Source organism: Callospermophilus lateralis, chromosome X (genome assembly GCF_048772815.1).
Source record: "Callospermophilus lateralis isolate mCalLat2 chromosome X, mCalLat2.hap1, whole genome shotgun sequence".
NCBI classification, from domain to species: Eukaryota; Metazoa; Chordata; class Mammalia; order Rodentia; family Sciuridae; genus Callospermophilus; species Callospermophilus lateralis.
Window position 1 is genome coordinate 5,482,940 of NC_135325.1, and position 17,210 is coordinate 5,500,149.

General features: G+C 40.5%; 1 protein-coding gene and 1 non-coding gene across 4 annotated transcripts in view; one reads left to right on the plus strand and one right to left on the minus strand.

Annotated features, from left to right (window-relative positions):
• The window catches only part of Ctps2 (CTP synthase 2), a 99,818-nt gene extending 86,636 nt beyond the window's left edge, over positions 1 to 13,182 (minus strand). The window contains exons 1-3 of one of the 3 annotated variants that reach the window (XM_077106387.1): positions 12,848 to 13,182; positions 9,621 to 9,773; positions 5,195 to 5,399 (exon numbers count right to left, since the gene is read on the minus strand). In XM_077106387.1, the coding sequence (XP_076962502.1) occupies positions 5,195 to 5,360 (166 nt within the window). In that variant the 5' untranslated portion in view covers positions 5,361 to 5,399; positions 9,621 to 9,773; positions 12,848 to 13,182. The remainder of the gene's footprint in view (positions 1 to 5,194; positions 5,400 to 9,620; positions 9,774 to 12,847) is intronic. The other 2 variants (XM_077106388.1, XM_077106386.1) reach the window with 2 other exon arrangements.
• Trnaa-ugc (transfer RNA alanine (anticodon UGC)) lies at positions 5,576 to 5,648 on the plus strand. Its single transcript has one exon. It is a non-coding gene; the product is annotated as a tRNA-Ala (tRNA).
• Positions 13,183 to 17,210: the final 4,028 nt, after the last annotated feature.

A 17,210-nucleotide genomic window follows, 5' to 3' on the forward strand; every position in this document is an offset into this window, starting at 1 on the left:
TAGAAAAATTCTGGTATTCTATCATAGTATCTTTTTAGTTGCACTGAAATTCTGTCTTCGAGATTTAGCTTTTCCAAACTCCTCAGGTACCACTTGAAAAGAGAATTTTAAAACAGCAATTTTGAAAACAAACAGTAATTTACTTCAAGGCAACCATATCCTGGTCTCTGGAATTGGCATAAGGATATTCTCCTTGATTGTCATCTGGTGAAAGCCACTATTAGATGGTAGACAACAAAGTCACAAAGGTCCATGGCTAGCCCATGGGAAAACTTTGTGAAATTAGGAAAAAGACCAGTGTGTGTGTACAATAAGCCACCTGCACAACAGCATTGTGAGAAAGAATCTAGATATGGACTTTGTCACACTGCCTTTACTACTAGGTAGTCTCTGGATCTCCACTGTCACCTGAGGGTACTAATTGGGAGTTAGATGTTCTAAAGCCATCTTGTAAGAACTGAACCTCTCCCTAATCAAGAAACTCTCCTTTACTCCTACTGCTAGATATTCACAACAAAAAATGAAGGCTGCCTAGTTTAGGAACCTAATCAAAAACTTCATTTACATCTTCTTCATAAAATACATAAGTGTGACTGGGAAGATGAACTTAAGGATCAAAGAACATAAAATTTAAATATTTTTACATTTTCCAAATTCCAGTTCAAGTTCAAATTCTACTCTCTCATATTCATCAGGAATCACCAATCAATGGAAAAGTATTCCCCCTTTGATCTGTGTTCTTAACTTCCAGCACATTGTTTGGGGGATGGGAGTGGGAGTGCACAACCTCTGAAATTTCTTCAATTACTTCACGTTAAATCCAGGTTGGCAAAACTCCATGTATATGTCAAAGTCTCAAATGTCTAAATTACCAAATGTTAAAAATATGCACATATTATATTCTTAGAAAAGAAAGATGAACTATAAAAACAGTTTTTTAGATATGTCATATAATAAAAATTCCAGTAGATTTTATCTTGACAAAGACACTGAAGTTAATTTGGAAGAAAAATAGGTGAGATTACCAAAACCAAAAAAAAATGAATATACCCTGTAAAGAATCCTAGTGAGTATGGACAAAGTGGCACACACCTGTAATCCCAGCAGCTCAGGAAGCTGAGGCAGGAGGATGGAAAATTCGAGGCCAACTTGGGCATTTAGCAAAATCCTGTCTCAAAATTAAAAATAAGCACCAGGCATGGTGGTTCACTCCTATAATCCTAGCAACTTGGGAGGTTGAGGCAAGAGGATCCCCAATTCAAAGCCAGCCTTCAGCAACTTAGCAAGACACTTTTTCTTTTTTATTTATTTATTTATTTACTTACTTATTTTTTACATTAATCTACTCACACAGTCATGGCAGCAAGACCCTTTTTCTAAATAAAAATTAAAAAGGGTCGTTGAGCTGGGGTTGTAGCTCAGTGGTAGATCACTTGCCTAGCATGTGTGAGGCACTGTGTTCAATCCTCAGCATCACAAAAAAACAAACAAAATAAAGAATGTTTGAAGCATGATATTCCCTTAAAAATGCCCCCCTTGGGGAATTGTTGCTCAGTGATTAGGCATCCCTGGGTTCCATCCCCAGTATCCAAAAAAAAAAGAAAGAAAAAGAAAACAAGTAACCTCCAAGTCTCCCAACTTAGAAAACATTTATTTCTCCCTCATGAGGGGCTGTGGGTTAGTTGAGAGTCTATTCTTTATGTCTCCTCTTTCCAGGACCCCTGATGAATAAGAAATCCCTACACAGAGCAAGCTGTTCTCATGGCAGATGGCAGAAGCACAAGAGAAACTGAACCAAATCGTGCATCTGCATTTAACATTTCTCCTTTGACAAGGCATGTCACATTTGCTAATGTCTCAAAGGGCAAAATAAATCACATTGCCAAAGAGAATGACCAATCTCTTCCATTAGCCTAGGACTAAGGGAGTTTCAGTTTTAAAGCCTGGAAGGCTCCAAACAAAACAGGAGAAGTTAGCCACCCCAAGTGGCCAAAGTCTAACGTCTAGAGGTGGGAAACATACTCCATAGAAGGATGTTGGGTGATCTATTCAAACAAAAATACAATCTCTAGACTTGAGTAAGTCATTAACAAGATTAAAATCAAATAAATCTAAATTAAAACAACAAAATAGTTTTTGTTTGTTTTACTGTCAGGTTAATAAAGTTTAAAAATAATATTCAGCAAGGAGATAAAGAAATTGACATTGTTTCACGTATGGTGCAGATTCACAGTCCTCATCAGAAAATCCTTGGGAACAAGATAAATGTTGGAATTTGAACTTTTGGGGATTATAGAATGTAATATAGAACATGTCCCATATATTAGAAAATACTCCATAGTTGCTGAATGGTGGCACATGCCTGAAATCCCAGCAACTCGGGAGGCTGAGACAGGAGAATTGCAAGTTCAAAGCCAGCCTCAGCAACTTAGCAAGGTCTTCAGCAATTTAGTGAGACCCTGCCTCAAAATAAAAAAGTAAAAAGGGTCAGAGATTTGGCTCAGTGGTCAAGGGCCCCTGGATTCAATCCCTAGTACCAAAAAGAAAGAAAGAAAAATAAACAATGGGCTACGGGTGTAGCTCAGTGATACAGTGCTTGCCTCCATGCTCAAGGCCCAGAGTTCCATCCCAGGCACTGCCAAAAAAGAAAGAAAGAAAAAAAAATAACACCCCATAATCAAATACATTACAAATGAAATAAGTGAAATAAAATCTATAAGGCTGGTAATATAGCTCAGTTGTTAGAGTGCTTGCCTCGATTGCAACAAGGCCCTGGGTTTGAACCCCAGCACCACAAAAAAAAAAAAAAAAAAAAAAATAGAAAAGGAAAAAAATCTATAGCCACAAACTGAGTTTTCAGATATTTTGACTGCCAGGCATGGTGGTGAACACCTATAATCCCAGTCACTCTAGAGGCTGAGGCAGGAGAATCACAAGTTCAAAGCCAGCCTCAGCAACTTAGCAAGGCACTAAGAAACTCAGCAAGACCCTGTCTCTCAATAAAACACAAAAAAGGGCTGGGGATATGGCTCAGTGGTTGAATGCTCTGGGTTTAATCCCTGGTACAAAAAAAAAAAAAACCCCACTACAAATAGCCATAAATTTACAAACTATTTTAAATTTTCAGAACTTTTCAGACTTCAGAGTTGAAGACAAGGGATAGTGAACCTAAAAACCTTTAGCAATATACATTCTGTGGGCTGGGGCTGTAACTCAGTGATGGAGACTTGCCTAGCATGCACGAGGCCCTGGGTTCCATCCCCTGCACTGGAAAAAAGAACAAAATATGCATTATGTATTAAAAGACTGAAAAACATCCTTACTTTTCAAATCAGAACTTTATGCACTTAGAAATGCATGCTTAAAAAATTAAATCTTATAGATTTCTATCATGGTGTTGTTCACAATGTCAATATATTAGAAATCATTTTCTGTTATTATATAGATTCTGTGCAGTGCAGAATATATAAATATGTCCATAGTATATTAAATTTTAAAAATTAGATTAAAAAGTATTGTGGCTGGGCACAGTGGTCCACACCTTTAATCCCAGCTACTAGAAAGGCCAAGGTAGGAAGAACACAAGCTCAAAGTTAGTCTAAGCAATTTAGCAAGACCCTGTCTCAAAGTAAAATAAAAAGGGCTGGGGATGTAGTTTCCAGTGGTAGAACACTACCTAGCATGCATGAGGCCTGGATTCAATCCCCAGTACCACAAGAAAAAGAAAAAAAGACACAAAAAAGATATTATAACTGTAAAATTCAACTAAATTCAAAGTTTAAATGAAAGTTCAAAACCAAGTAAAATTAGCTGGGCGTGGTGGTGCACTTGTAGCCCCAGCTATTTAGGAAGCTGAGGCAGGAAGATTGCTTCAACCCAGGAGTTCAAGACCAACCTGGACAACATAACAAGACCCTGTCTCCGCCCCCACCCCACCCCCAAAAAAGCAAAACTAATGCACAGTGTCAGAAGACATGATAGCAGTTTTCTTAGGAGTTTGGAACTGAGAACAAAGGACCCAAACAGGATTTCTGTTCCTTGATCAGAGGCTGGTTATATAATAGGTTCATTTAGTGAATATTCATCAAATCAGGACTTATGATTATGCACTTTTCTGCTTGTATGTAAAAAAACGTTTTTTAAAAAATGTTTTCTCAGGCTGGGGATATAGCCCAGTTGGTAGAGTGCCTGCGTAACATTCACAAGGCCCTTGGTTCAGTCCCCAGCACCACCCAAAAAAAAAAAAAAAAAAAAGTTTTCTCTCATTTGCAGAAACTAGAGCAAAATAAGGGGTAAAAGGCAGGGCACCCCATGAAGACAGAAGGGAGATCAGTGGAATAAAGGAATAAAGGAGATCCGTAGAATAAAGACAGGTGTGGTGGCACACACCTGTAATCCCAGCAGCTTAAGAGGCTGAGGCAGGAGGACTGCGAGTTCAAAGCCAGCAGAAAGCAAGGTGCTAAGCAATTCATTGAGACCCTGTCCCCTGTCTCTAAATAAAATACAAAATAGTGGGGCTGGGGATATAGCTCAGTTGGGAGAATGCTTGCCTCACATGCACAAGGCCCTGGGTTCAATCCCTAGCACCACCAAAAAAAAAAAAAAAATACAAAATAGGGCTGGGGCTCAGTGGTCAAGTGCCCCTGAGTTCAATCCCAGTGCCAAAATAAATAAATAGATAAATATAAGGAAGACCAGTAGAGCAGAGGAAGAGAAGGAGGGGAGGGAGAGATGGTGGGGACTGAAATGGAACAAATTATATTCCATGCATGTATGATTATGTCAAAATGAACTCAAATATTATGTATAACTATAATGCACTAATGAAAACATGAAAAAAAACTATGTAAAGGCTCATACCTTTTTTGGTAATTAATATATACATCAAAATGTCAACATTAATAATAGTTACCCCAAGCAGTGGGAAATGTTAACAGAAATATATAACCTTTACGATAAAATAAAACAAAACAATCCATAGCAGAAGACACAATGTTCTAAAAGGGTTGGCTAACTTGGAATGTTATCAGTAATCTGAAATACTATCAATGACCATAAGCACATCAACACATTCCTAAGGCCTGACCCAGCAAGCCTACTTCTGGAACTCTGTCCTAAAGAAACAGATCAAAATACAAGAAAGAAATGCAGTTTAGTGCAGTGCTTTATAAAGAAGGAAATGATCCTTTCATACCGTGTTCGTAAGGTGAAAAAGTCCCCGCATCAATGTTAATATAGGGGTCGATTTTGATGGCAGTAACTCGGAGTCCACATGATTTGAGAATCGTCCCAATGCTGCTGGCAATGATTCCTTTACCAATGCCGGAGATGACCCCACCAGTAACCAGGATATACTTCATTGGTGAAAGAGTGGTTGGTTGCCAGCACCCAGGTATAATCTGACAGGCAATAAAATTAATAGTCAAGGAAGAGAAACATTTTCTCAAAGCATCAAAGTACATTAAACTAGAATTTCAGAAGCACATTGCATTTTTCTACTTGAACTAAATACCCAAAACTTTTGTGTAATCTAGTGGGCTTTTAATTGTTGTCACTATACAGAAAGCTGAGGGCTGGGGATATAGCTCAGTTGGTAGAGTGCTTGCCTTGCATGCACAAAGCCCTGGGTTCAATTCCCAGTATCACCTAAAAATTAAAAAAAATAATAAGTCAAAAAGCAAAGTGACTGGCTCTGTACCTTGGCCAAATGTATCACAAGAAATCAAATTTCTCTGGGAATCAGAGGCATAGTAAAATGTTTACAAGTTCAGACTCTAAAGTCAGACAGATCTATACAAGCTACACATAGGCAAGTATTTGTCCTTTCCATGTCTGCTTCTTTAAAAAAAATTAATTGTATATGGACACAATATCTATTTATTTTTATGTGGTGCCGAGGATCGAACCCAGTGCCTCACACATGCCAGGCAAGTGCTCTACCACTGAGCCACAACCCAAGCCCCCATGTCTGCTTCTTCATCTGTAAAATGGAATAAAGATACCAAATGCTTGGAATATTATTTGATGCTAAAAAGAAATGAGTTATCAGGCTGGGGCTGTAGCTCAGTGGTAGAGCATCTGCCTTGCATGTGTGAGGCAATGGGTTCGATCCTCAGCACCACATAAAAATAAGATATTGTATCTACCTACAACTAAAATAAATAGAATAATTCTTCTCTCTTTTGCAAACTTATCCTGGTTTAAAAAGAAAGAAAGAAAGAAATGAGCTATCAAGCCAGGAAGACATGGAGGAATTTTAAATGCATGTTACAAAGTGAAAGAAGCCAATCAAAAAAAGCTACATACTGTATGACTTCAACTATATGACATTTTGGAACAGGCAGAAATACAGCAACAGTAAAAAAGATCAGTGGATGCCAGGGAGGAGGAGGGAGATAGGGATGAATAGGCAGAACATGAGGGATTTTAAAGGCAGTGACACTACTCTCTGTATGATATGATAATGGTGAATACATGGCATTACACATTTGTCATGACAAAGATTCTTTGCTTGGCCAAACTTCTGAATATTCTGTACACTTCCATGTAAAGCCAGTTTTAGCAAAGAACCCTGCTAAGTCCATTTAGCAAGAACACTGCACCCTCAATATTTGATCATCATTGATATCTGATCAGAGTCCTCATTCTGTGCCATCTCCTATGTGATGTCTGATCCTAGTCTGTCCCTCTTACTGCTGTTATCTTCTTTTTCCCATCCACTGGCCACTATGCCCCAACACCCTGCTCCTCAGGTATAAATCCCCCGTTTTCCGTGGTATATTTGGAGTTGAGCCCAATCTCTCTCCCCCGATTCCAGACCCCATTGCAGTGGTCCCTATACCTATTGCAATGGCCCTGAAAAAACTCTTCTTATAGTGGGCTATAAATGTCATATAGTTGAAGTCATACAGTATGTAGCTTTTTTTGATTGGCTTCTTTCACTTTGTAACATGCATTTAAAATTTAACAAGTGTCATCGGACAATTTTTTTTCTTTAATAATTATGGTACCATGGCTCAGATAGGATCAGGATCAGCTTCATCATTGGCTCCCTGAGCCTCTCACCCAGGACCCAAAGTAAGTGCCTTTGCAGGCTTTGTCTTCACTCTTTTTTTTAAATATTTTTTTTTTTTAGTTTTCGGTGGATACAACATCTTTATTTTTTTATATGGTGCTGAGGATCGAACCCAGCGCCCCGTGCATGCCAGGCAAGCGCGTTACCGCTTGAGCCACATCCCCAGCCCTATCTTCACTCCTGATTGACTGATCTGGGATTCATTCATCCATGAGTCAGAACCATTGACTTACTGTTATTGGCTGCTTTCACACTAGGGTGGCACAGTTGAATCTTGTGCCAACAGAGACATTCCGTCCCACAAAGCCCGAAATATTTATTACCTGTCTTTTACAGGAAACATTTTCTGATGCCTGATGTTATGGGGAGGGCATAGAGTAAAAGCTTAAGATTTGAGGCCGGGAGTATAGCTCAGTAGTAGAGCCCATGCCTAGCACACAAGAGGCCCCGGGATCCATCCTCAGTGCCAATAAAAAAGAAAAACATTAAGTTGGCTATTAAGTATTTTTTATTTTATTTTTTTAATTTATTTATATGTGGTGCTGAGAATGGAACCCAGGGCCTCACACAAACTAGGCGAGCACTTTACCACTGAGCCACAACCCAGACCCAGCTATTAACTATTAACATCTTTTTTGCTTTTTGATTGTTGTTGTTTTCCAGTGCTGGAGATGGAACCCAGGGCCTCTTGCTTGCTAGGCAAGTGCTGTACCACTGACCAACACCCCCCATTTATGGTTATTATTTATTATTATATCTTATTATATTATTATGAATATATCCATTTTAACTAAGAGTGCTGAACATAATCTTTTTCATTACTCAGTTTTACTACTGAAGAATATCCAAGCCAGGTATGGTGGCACAAGCCTATAATGCCAAAGACTTGGGAGGCTCAGGCAGGAGGATCCCAAATTCAAGGTCAGCCTGGGCAATTTAGCAAGACCCTGTCTCAAAAAAAAAAATGTTTCTTAAAAAACATTTTTAAGAAATGGGGGTTGTGGCTCAGTGGTAGAGTGCTTGCCTCACACATGGGAAGTACTGGGTTTGATCCTCAGCACCACATAAAAACAAATAAATTAAAGGTATTGTCTCCACCTACAACTAAAAAAAGTTTTTAAAACAACTGGGGGTGCTGGGGTTGTGGCTCAGTGTTAGAATGCTTGCCTTGCATGTGTAAGGCCCTCAATCCTCAGCACCACATAAAAATAAAAATATTGTGTCCATCTACAACTAAAAAAAATTAAAAAAAAAAAAAACCTGGGGGTAGCGGGGCGTGATGGGACATGCCTATAATCCCAGTGGCTCCAGAGGCTGAGGCATGAGGATCACAAATTCAAAACCAGCATCAGCAACTAAGGCACTAAGCAATTCAGTGAGACCCTGTCTCTAAATAAAATACAAAATAAAACTGAGAATATGGTTCAGTGGTTGAGTGGCCCCGAGTTCAATCCCCAGAGCCAAAAAAAAAAAAAAAACGAGGATATAGCTCAGTGGTAAAATATCCCTGGATTCAATCCCCAGTACCCAGAAAAAAAAAATCCAAAAAAGAAAATATGTTAGGCTGGGGTTGTGGCTCAGTGGTAGAGCACTTGCCTAGCACATGTGAGGCACTGGGTTCGATCCTCAGCACCATACACAAAACAAAGAATTGTGTCCATCTACAACTAAAAATATTTTTTTAAAAAAGAAAATATGTCCTAAGGAATTTCTCTTTTTCTGCTGTTGTCTGATGCAAATGTTTAACAAGTCCAATATCTTGATTTTCTTTGAGTACCATCATTTTCCTTGAGTGTATGCAGAGGCCATCTGCTCTTGTAATTTTACCAGTACAACAAAGTAGTTCCTTAATGGTATTATTTGTGTAGACGTGGCAGGCAAATGGGCAATTCCTTGAGACTGCTAATATGAAATTACAACTGCCAAAAAAGAGAAACTAACAAAAGTTAATAACTATACATTTCATTTTTTGTTATAATTCACACATTTTTTAAAATACTTGGAAATTAAGCACAAATGCATTAATTTCAGTTACCCATCCATTGTTTGTATTTCTTCCTCAAAGAAATGCCCATTCTGATTTTGTACCTTCCTCTGCTTATCTTTCAAAACAAACTATCTTAACAGCTACCACACTTAAGACTAATCTCACTTCAGAGCTATGAGTTTCATTTGAAATAGCTATTGGTCCGCTGAACTAAGATATACTTGTTCCATCCCAAATGGCCTCCCTAAATCCCTGGGTCTGCCTCACTCTACATGGTATGGTCACATTCAGAATCACTACACTTCTTCCTACTAATCTGATCTATATATTTATAGCCTAAATGATTCTCAATCCAAACCCAGAATTCTCTTGTAGATCCCAAATGTAATTGATATATCTTTCCACTTTTATTGCTCCATATCTTACTTATCCCACTGTTGATCTACAGTCAGACAAACTAGATTCACTTACATCTATGATCCTAAACAAATTGTTTAACTTTTCAAAACCTTATATTCCTCAATTCATGAAATATACAGGGCTAAAGATAGTAGCTACCTTAGAGAGCTGTGCAAGAATTTACAAACAGGGTGCCTAAGGGCAAAATGGCGTCCAGTTGTTATTCTTCACATCCACCTATTTACTGATTCCATCAGTGAGCTCACAAGTGTTTATCAAACACTTATTTCATGCTTGATGTGTTCCCAGGTCCTAGGGATGAGGGATGAACAAAAAGTCAAGGTTCTGCCCCCTTGGAGTTTACTTTTCTTGTGAGATTAAGGGGCAAGTAAAACTGTCATACTGTTCAAATGACTTCCTGTTGTTAAAGTCAGCAAAAATCAAAGTGCGCCATGAAAGTAATGGTCAAGAAAACTGGAAGACAATCATGTGATGTCACAAGATGCCAGAGAATTTTTCATATAAGAAAATGCTTATTTTACGTGGGAAAAAAAGCAGGTATAAAATTGAATAAAAATATCTCAAATATGCTTTTTAAAATTAAGATAAGTCAGGCATGGTGGCACATGCCTATAAGTCCCACCACGCAGAAGGATTTCAAGTTCCAGGCTAGATTGGGAAATTTAGTTAGACCCTGTCTCAAAATAAAATAAAAAGGGCTGGGGATGTAGCTCAGATACAGCACACCACGGGTTCAATCCTCAGTACCTCAAAAAGGAAAGAACAACAGGGGGAGGGGGAAGGGGAGAGACAGAGAAAATAAGTAAATAAATAAAAGCACTGGGGATATAACTCAGTGGTAGAGTGACCCTAGGTTCAATTCCCAGTACATACATATGTAATTATATATTTGATCTTAATTATATATATAATATATATATATATATATATATATATAATATATAATTAAGATCAAAGTCTTAATTGTCAAGATCTTAATTTGTGTAATTCTACATCATGTACAACCAGACAAACAAGAAGTTATACTCCACTTATGTATGATGGGTCAAAATGCATTCTGTCATGTTTAACTAATTAGAACAAATTAAAAATATATTAAGGGGCTGGGATTGTGGCTCAGCAGTAGAGCACTCGTCTAGCACGTACAAGGCCCTGGGTTCGATCCTCAGCACCACATAAAAATAAAGAAATAAAAAATATATTAAAAATACGCCATGTTAAATTTTAATATATTTAGGTGATTGGGTTTTAGACAATTATTAGTTTTCAGTATTTTCAAAAACACAAGATTGCCTTTTAAAGTATAATAGATACTTAAATTATATTTTTCAAAAAGGACTCTTAATACTAAAAGGTGGGCCTAATTCTACCTCATCTCAACAAATAAGTAAGTTTGAAAGAAGTTTTAAAACTGCAAGGTAGGCTGTTTTAAATCACTTCCTCCAATAAGGATGATTTCTGGTATGAAGATCAAGTTTTTCATTTACTCAAATGTGGTGAACAGAACCAAATGTTTATAAAATAGGAAACAGAACAGTGTTAGCAGAGCTGCCTAATAAAAATACTACACAGTAAGCCAGGTTAGTAATTTAAAATTTTCTAGTAGCCACGTTTAAAAAATAAAGAGGTATGAAATATGATGTCAAGAGCTCTGTAATGTTTTGAACAATTAATAAAAAAAATAAATAAAATAAAAATAAAAAATAAAGAGATGGCTGGGGTTGTAGCTCAGTGGTAGAGCACTTGCCTGGCATGTGTGAGGCAGTGGGTTCAATCCTTAGCATCACATAAAAATAAATAAATAAAATACAGATATTGTGTCCATCTACAACTGAAAAATATTTTTAGGGCTGGAGATGTGGCTCAAGCGGTAGCGCGCTAGCCTGGCATGCGTGCGGCCTGGGTTCCATCCTCAGCACCACATACAAACAAAGATGTTGTGTCCGCCAAAAACTAAAAAATAAATATTAAAATTCTCTCTCTCTCTCTCCCCCTCCTCTCTCTCCCACTCTCTCTTTAAAAAAAAATATATTTTTAAAAAATAAAGAGAAATGAGGTTAATTTTAATAATCATCTAACTCAATGTGTTCACAATTATAATCAATAAAAGAATTCAGGTGTAAGATTGTTCCTTTTTTGTTTTGTTTGGCAGCACTGGGGATCCAACCCAATGGTGCTTTATTACTGAGCTACAATTCTGACCCTTTCTTTATTTTTTGAGACGGGGTCACATTAAGTTGCCAGGTCTGGCCTGGAACATGCAATCCTCCTGACTCAGCCTCCCCAGTCACTGGACTTACAAGCCTGCATCACGGCGCCCCTCATGTTACCACCTTTTACTAATCAGGTGCTTTTACTTAAGCATATCTGGATTCAGATTTGCCAACTTTCAGGTGTTCAATGGCCACATGTGGCCAGTGGCTCCTACATTAGATCAGAAAAGCAAAGAGCAACTAAAAGCACCCAGAGGCACCAAGGTACACCTTCTCAATAACCGCCATTTACAAACCAATGTAAGTCAAACACAACAGAGTACTTTCTGAAAGAGCCCATTTTATGAAGTTCAAAATTTACAGGAAAAACTAAGCCAAGAACAGCAATCAAAACAGTGCGGGGGTGGGAAGGTGGAGTTACTGGAAAGGGGCACAAGGGAACTTTCTGGGGTGATATAAATGGTCTTAAGTCTACGATGGGTGGTAGTGACATGGATGTATAATTTGTCAGTCCTATCGATCTGCAGACTTAAAACGTGGCATTTTATTGTATATAAACTATGCATTGATTTTTGTTGTTGTTTAATTTTTCCCCAAAAAGCTATTTTGTAGCATTAGCGTAGTTCTGCACTCTGCGCAGTAACCAGCTAATACACCAGGAAAGCAAGGGTCGTTGTTTAACCGGGGCAGTAGGGCCAGGAGGGAACAGAAAGACCTTGTTCCTTAAGCTGATCACCAGCCTCGCCCGATTCCCGCGCGGGGCTTCACTTCCGCCAACGCCATCTCGGGGCTCTGGGGGGCCAGGAGAAATGGGGCTGGGGGCGCGGGTGGCGGGGGAGTGCGCCCCAGGGACGTGCCGCTGCCGACCACTGGCAGCCTTAGGACTGTCTCTGATCGCCCCGGGCAAGAGTGGGCGTCCAGCCTGGCCGCGAAGGTCTGCAAGCGCGAAGTGCAGGGCGCACTCGGCTGCCAGCGGGACTCGGACTCTGCGCCAGGGAAGGCGCTGGCGCCATCAGGAGGGGACAAAGGCTCCTGGCTCTCCTGTGCATAGAGACTAGGGGAGTAGGACGGGGGCAGGGAGGCCCAGGGGGTTCGAGATGGCCCTGGCGCCGCGGCCCTGGGGGTCGGGGGAAGGCCCAGCAGGGGAGTTACCTGCGCAGTGGTGCTGGCGCCTTGCAGGGAGGCTGGTGCGGGCTCCGCCCCGCGGCCAGCCTGGCGCTCACCTGTCGAGCTGAGGAGGGGGCCGCCTCTGGGGTTGTCCGGAGTCGCCACCGGGTCCTTCCTGCCGCCGGTACCGCGGAGCCCTCCTCGCCCACCTTCCCCTCTCCGCTTGGCTACTGGCCTCGCTGACTCACGCTAGTGAGCTTGGTTTGCAACCGTGTTTTGTGCGATCGTCCAAAACAAGCGCCTAAAAAGTGATTCCTCCGGACTCAGGCAGCTCCCGACACCCCCTGCTCTGGCCGCCCTTGGCCTCAGGCCTCGCTCAGCCCGGGCCTGCTCCTCCCTCCCTCCCGCGGCTCACTTTGCACAGACACTTCGGGTGTGCAGTGAATTCCACGGTTCCCGCCGAGATCTGGTTTCCCGGCCAACCGAGACCTTCGATCGGGTCCCCCGCGAACTTCACTCGTCACAGTCGTTTGTGGATCACTAAAATGCGGGAATTCTCTTTCCTCCTAAGAAGATTTAGGAGGAAAACGAAAGGGTATTTCTGCCCTAGTTGAGCTCAGGTCTGGTGGGAGGTTTACATATCTATCTATGGGAAGCAGTGAATTTCCATAGAACAATACTTGCTACTGCGCATCAGGGACGACGCGGGGCTGGGGGGGGCAACTAAGACTTTACAGAGTGACTTTTTTTTAAAAGGGTTTGTAGGATGGTTGGTACTAGGAAGGGACCTGGGAGGTTGTTTAGGCGAACACAAAACTATAAACAAACCTCTAAAGGAGAAATACTAACTGAACAATAGAAAGAGTTGAAGTAAACCAAAGATTCAGGATAGTCGTAAAATTTTTAATTACCAGTGTGAGACACTAGCGTGACAAGTTACACCTAGTGGAGTTTAGACATTATAATTGTGAGTTGGGAGGCGAGGTGGGGGTACATGCCTGTAATCCCAGCAACTCTCAGAGGTTGAAGTAGGGAGGCTGAGGCAAGAGGATCAAATTCCAGGCTAGTCTGAACAACTCATCAAGACCCTGTCTAGAAATGAAATTTAAATAGGACTTGTGGGAGAGTGTCCCCGAAGCTGACAGATGACTGCAACTATGAAGGTTGCCTGGTGCCCAGGACAGTTGCTAATGCCTGTAATCCCTGTGGCTTGGGAGGCTGAGTCAGGAAGATCACCAGTTCAAAGCCAGCCAGTTGCCCTAAGCAACTCAGTGAGACCCTGTCTAGTATACTGTTTTTAAGTCCTTTGGGTATAGACGAAGGAGTGGGATAGCTGGGTCAAATGGTAGTTCCATTCCCAATTTTCCAAGAAATCTCCATACTGAAAAGCTAATGAATTTCTAAGCTAAGCAGATTTTTCCCCGCCACAGATGAAAGAGTAGTGTTATGGAAGAAACAGGAGGAGCTTGGGATACTGAGTTCTTTTGGGAAAAATAAGCAGAGACATCACTTAGCAGGGTATCCTTGCAGAAGACCCCAGGTCTCCCCCCAATCCTGCCCCAGTGGGGGAGAATAAAATAAAAGAAGATTACCTTGTAAAAAGGCTGGAAGCACAGAGAAGCTTGTTAATGAAACAAGTCTTCTTACAGAGGGCAGAGTGGAAGGAATGCTTTTAAAGGGATTGATGTGGATAATAATACTTTACACCTGGGGTGTTTGTAAGGTTCCTTTGCACGTTTACCCTTTTTGGAATGAGGAACCCGAGGCTCTGGTATTACACTCACCTGTAATACCAGAGACTCTCGAGGCCCGGGCTGGGGATGTAGCTCAATGATAGAGTGCCCCTGGGTTCAATTTCCAATGATGGAAATGTCTTGACCAAAGACAATTAGTTAATATGAGTGGCAAAGCCAGGGGTTTCAATGTCAAATGTCTGTCCCCACAGCCAGACTCTTCATTACAGGATACAGGACCTGATCCAGTTATCTTATTCTATTATTCTATGAGGCTAGTGGATGAAAGATATTTTGCAAATACAAAGGAAGGGGGCTATTATGGTAAATATTGCATCTGGAGTTTGGAAATTTAACTATGACCTGGGCACAGGGCACAGTTCATGAGCGTCTGCTCATGAAAAACATAGACAGAAAAAAATTTTTTTGATAAGAGTGCAGATTGAGGGGCTGGGGATGTGGCTCAGTGGTAAAACCCTTGGTTAGGGTGAGAAAAAAGAAAGAGCAGATTGATCAGGTACAATGGCACTCACCTGTAATACCAGAGACTCTCGAGGCCTGGGCTGGCGATGTAGCTCAATGATAGAGTGCCCCTGGGTTCAACTCCTAGTGATGGAAAAAAATGGTGGGGGGGGGCAGATTGACTGAATTGAATTGTACATGATAAAGGTGTGTCCTCATTCAGTAGGTGTCTATTCATGGACTACTACCCACATGACATTGTACTGGACCCTCAATCTGATTTTTTTTAAAAAAGAAGCTGGCATGGTGGGCACACCTGTATTCCCAGCTGCTTGGGAGACTGAGGCAAGAGGATCATGAATTCGGAGCCTGCCTCAGCAATTTATCCAGGCACTACGTGACTCAGTGAGACCTTCTCTCAGCAAGAAATACAAAAAGGCTAGGGTGTGGCTCAGTGGTTAAGTGCCCCTGGGTTCAATCCCCTGTACCCCCCCAAAAAAAAGCCATACACACACACATATACATATACACATACACACATTTACCATTGAATTATACACTTTAAACATGTCAGTAAAGCTGAGACAGGGAAAAAAACAGGTCAGGCTTGTTAAGATAAAGTCCTGAACCTGAATAAAATGTAAATATAGTTCAGTTTGGAAAAGTGAACAGTGGTGAAATGAGAATTGTAATCAGTCCCCTCACTTTATACATATCATAGGTCACTGGAACTGTCCTACTGATCTCAAAATGGTGGGGGAAGAAGGAATCATTGGCAACCATCCAGAATAGATTGCTGGAGTTGTTTGTGTGTGTATGTATATATGTGTGTATGTATATATATGTATATATGTAATAGACATAATCATCCAGCATCAATAATTACCAACACATGGCCAGACTTGTCTAATCTATTACCTGTCCATTTGCCCCCATCTTGTATTAATTTGAAGCAAATTCCATACATGGTATCTTTGGTGAATTCCTCAGGACAGTACAGTTTATATTTAAAATATAAAACTTTAAGCACATACATATATAATACCATCACCACTTTTTTTTTTTTTTGGTACTGGGGATTGAACTTAGGGGCATTTAACACATCTTGGTCCTTTTATTTTTTATTTTGAGACAGGGTCTAAGTTGCTGAGGGCCTCTCCAAGTTGTAGAGGAGCTGGCCTTGAATTTGTCATCCTCCCCCAGCCTCTGGAATAGATGGGATTACAGGTGTGCTCCACTAAAACTTTTCAAATTTTCACAATTCCTTAATTTCAGAATTATTCAGTGTCCAAATTTCCAATTATAAGTATCATAATTTTTTTCAAAGTTTCTGCTGAATTAGGATCCTAATAAAATGCACAAGTAGCCTCTTTTCTCCCTGTGTTCTAGGGACAAACGAGGCAAGGCACCAAAGATAGCAGGAACAGTTTTATTTGGCTGCAGCCAGTTTCAGAGGGCATAGCTTTTGCTGTAATCAATTAATCCCCTGAACTGAGTTCAGGTAGTTTTATACCCAGCATGTAAAGGGAGGGGCTCAAGTTCACAGTCTGCAGAAGTTCGCATAAAGGCAGCTTTCTCTTTCACTGTTTTGAGCAAGTTAACCCTTCAAGGACAACACCTGGGAAGGGGAGAGCTTCTTCTTCCTTTCTTTCCTCTCCCTGCCAGCTGTTACCATGGAGCCCAATTGCTAACTTATCTTAAAAATGTAGACATCTCTGTGAAGCCCAGCTCAAGGCCAGAGGCCTTGTTTACACATTTTTGCAAACTATTATACTGGATACATTTGTGAGAAACTAGTAAGGGGGTATCCAGCACCTGGAGTGCTGGTATCTTCTTGGCCAGTGGCCAAATAAAACAGGGCTACAGGAAAATAGGAAGTTTATCTACATTGAACTCTTTTGCAGAGACTCTTGCTGGCAGTCCTAAAATCAGCCATGGTTCAGATTTCTGGAGAAGCCCAGTTAAGACTTTTCTGTGGAGAAAGGGGGTGCCACCTCACTTGTAAATTGGATTTAGAAGACTTGGGTTAGCATAGTAATACCCTGATTCATTCTACTGTCTTTTATTCCCATTCGCCGCCATACGACCAATGCAATTCTACATCATGTACCACCAAAAGAATGAGAAGTTATACTCCATATATGTATAATATGTGAAAATACATTCTACTACCACGTATAACTACTTAGAAAAAATAAAATAAAAAATCTTTG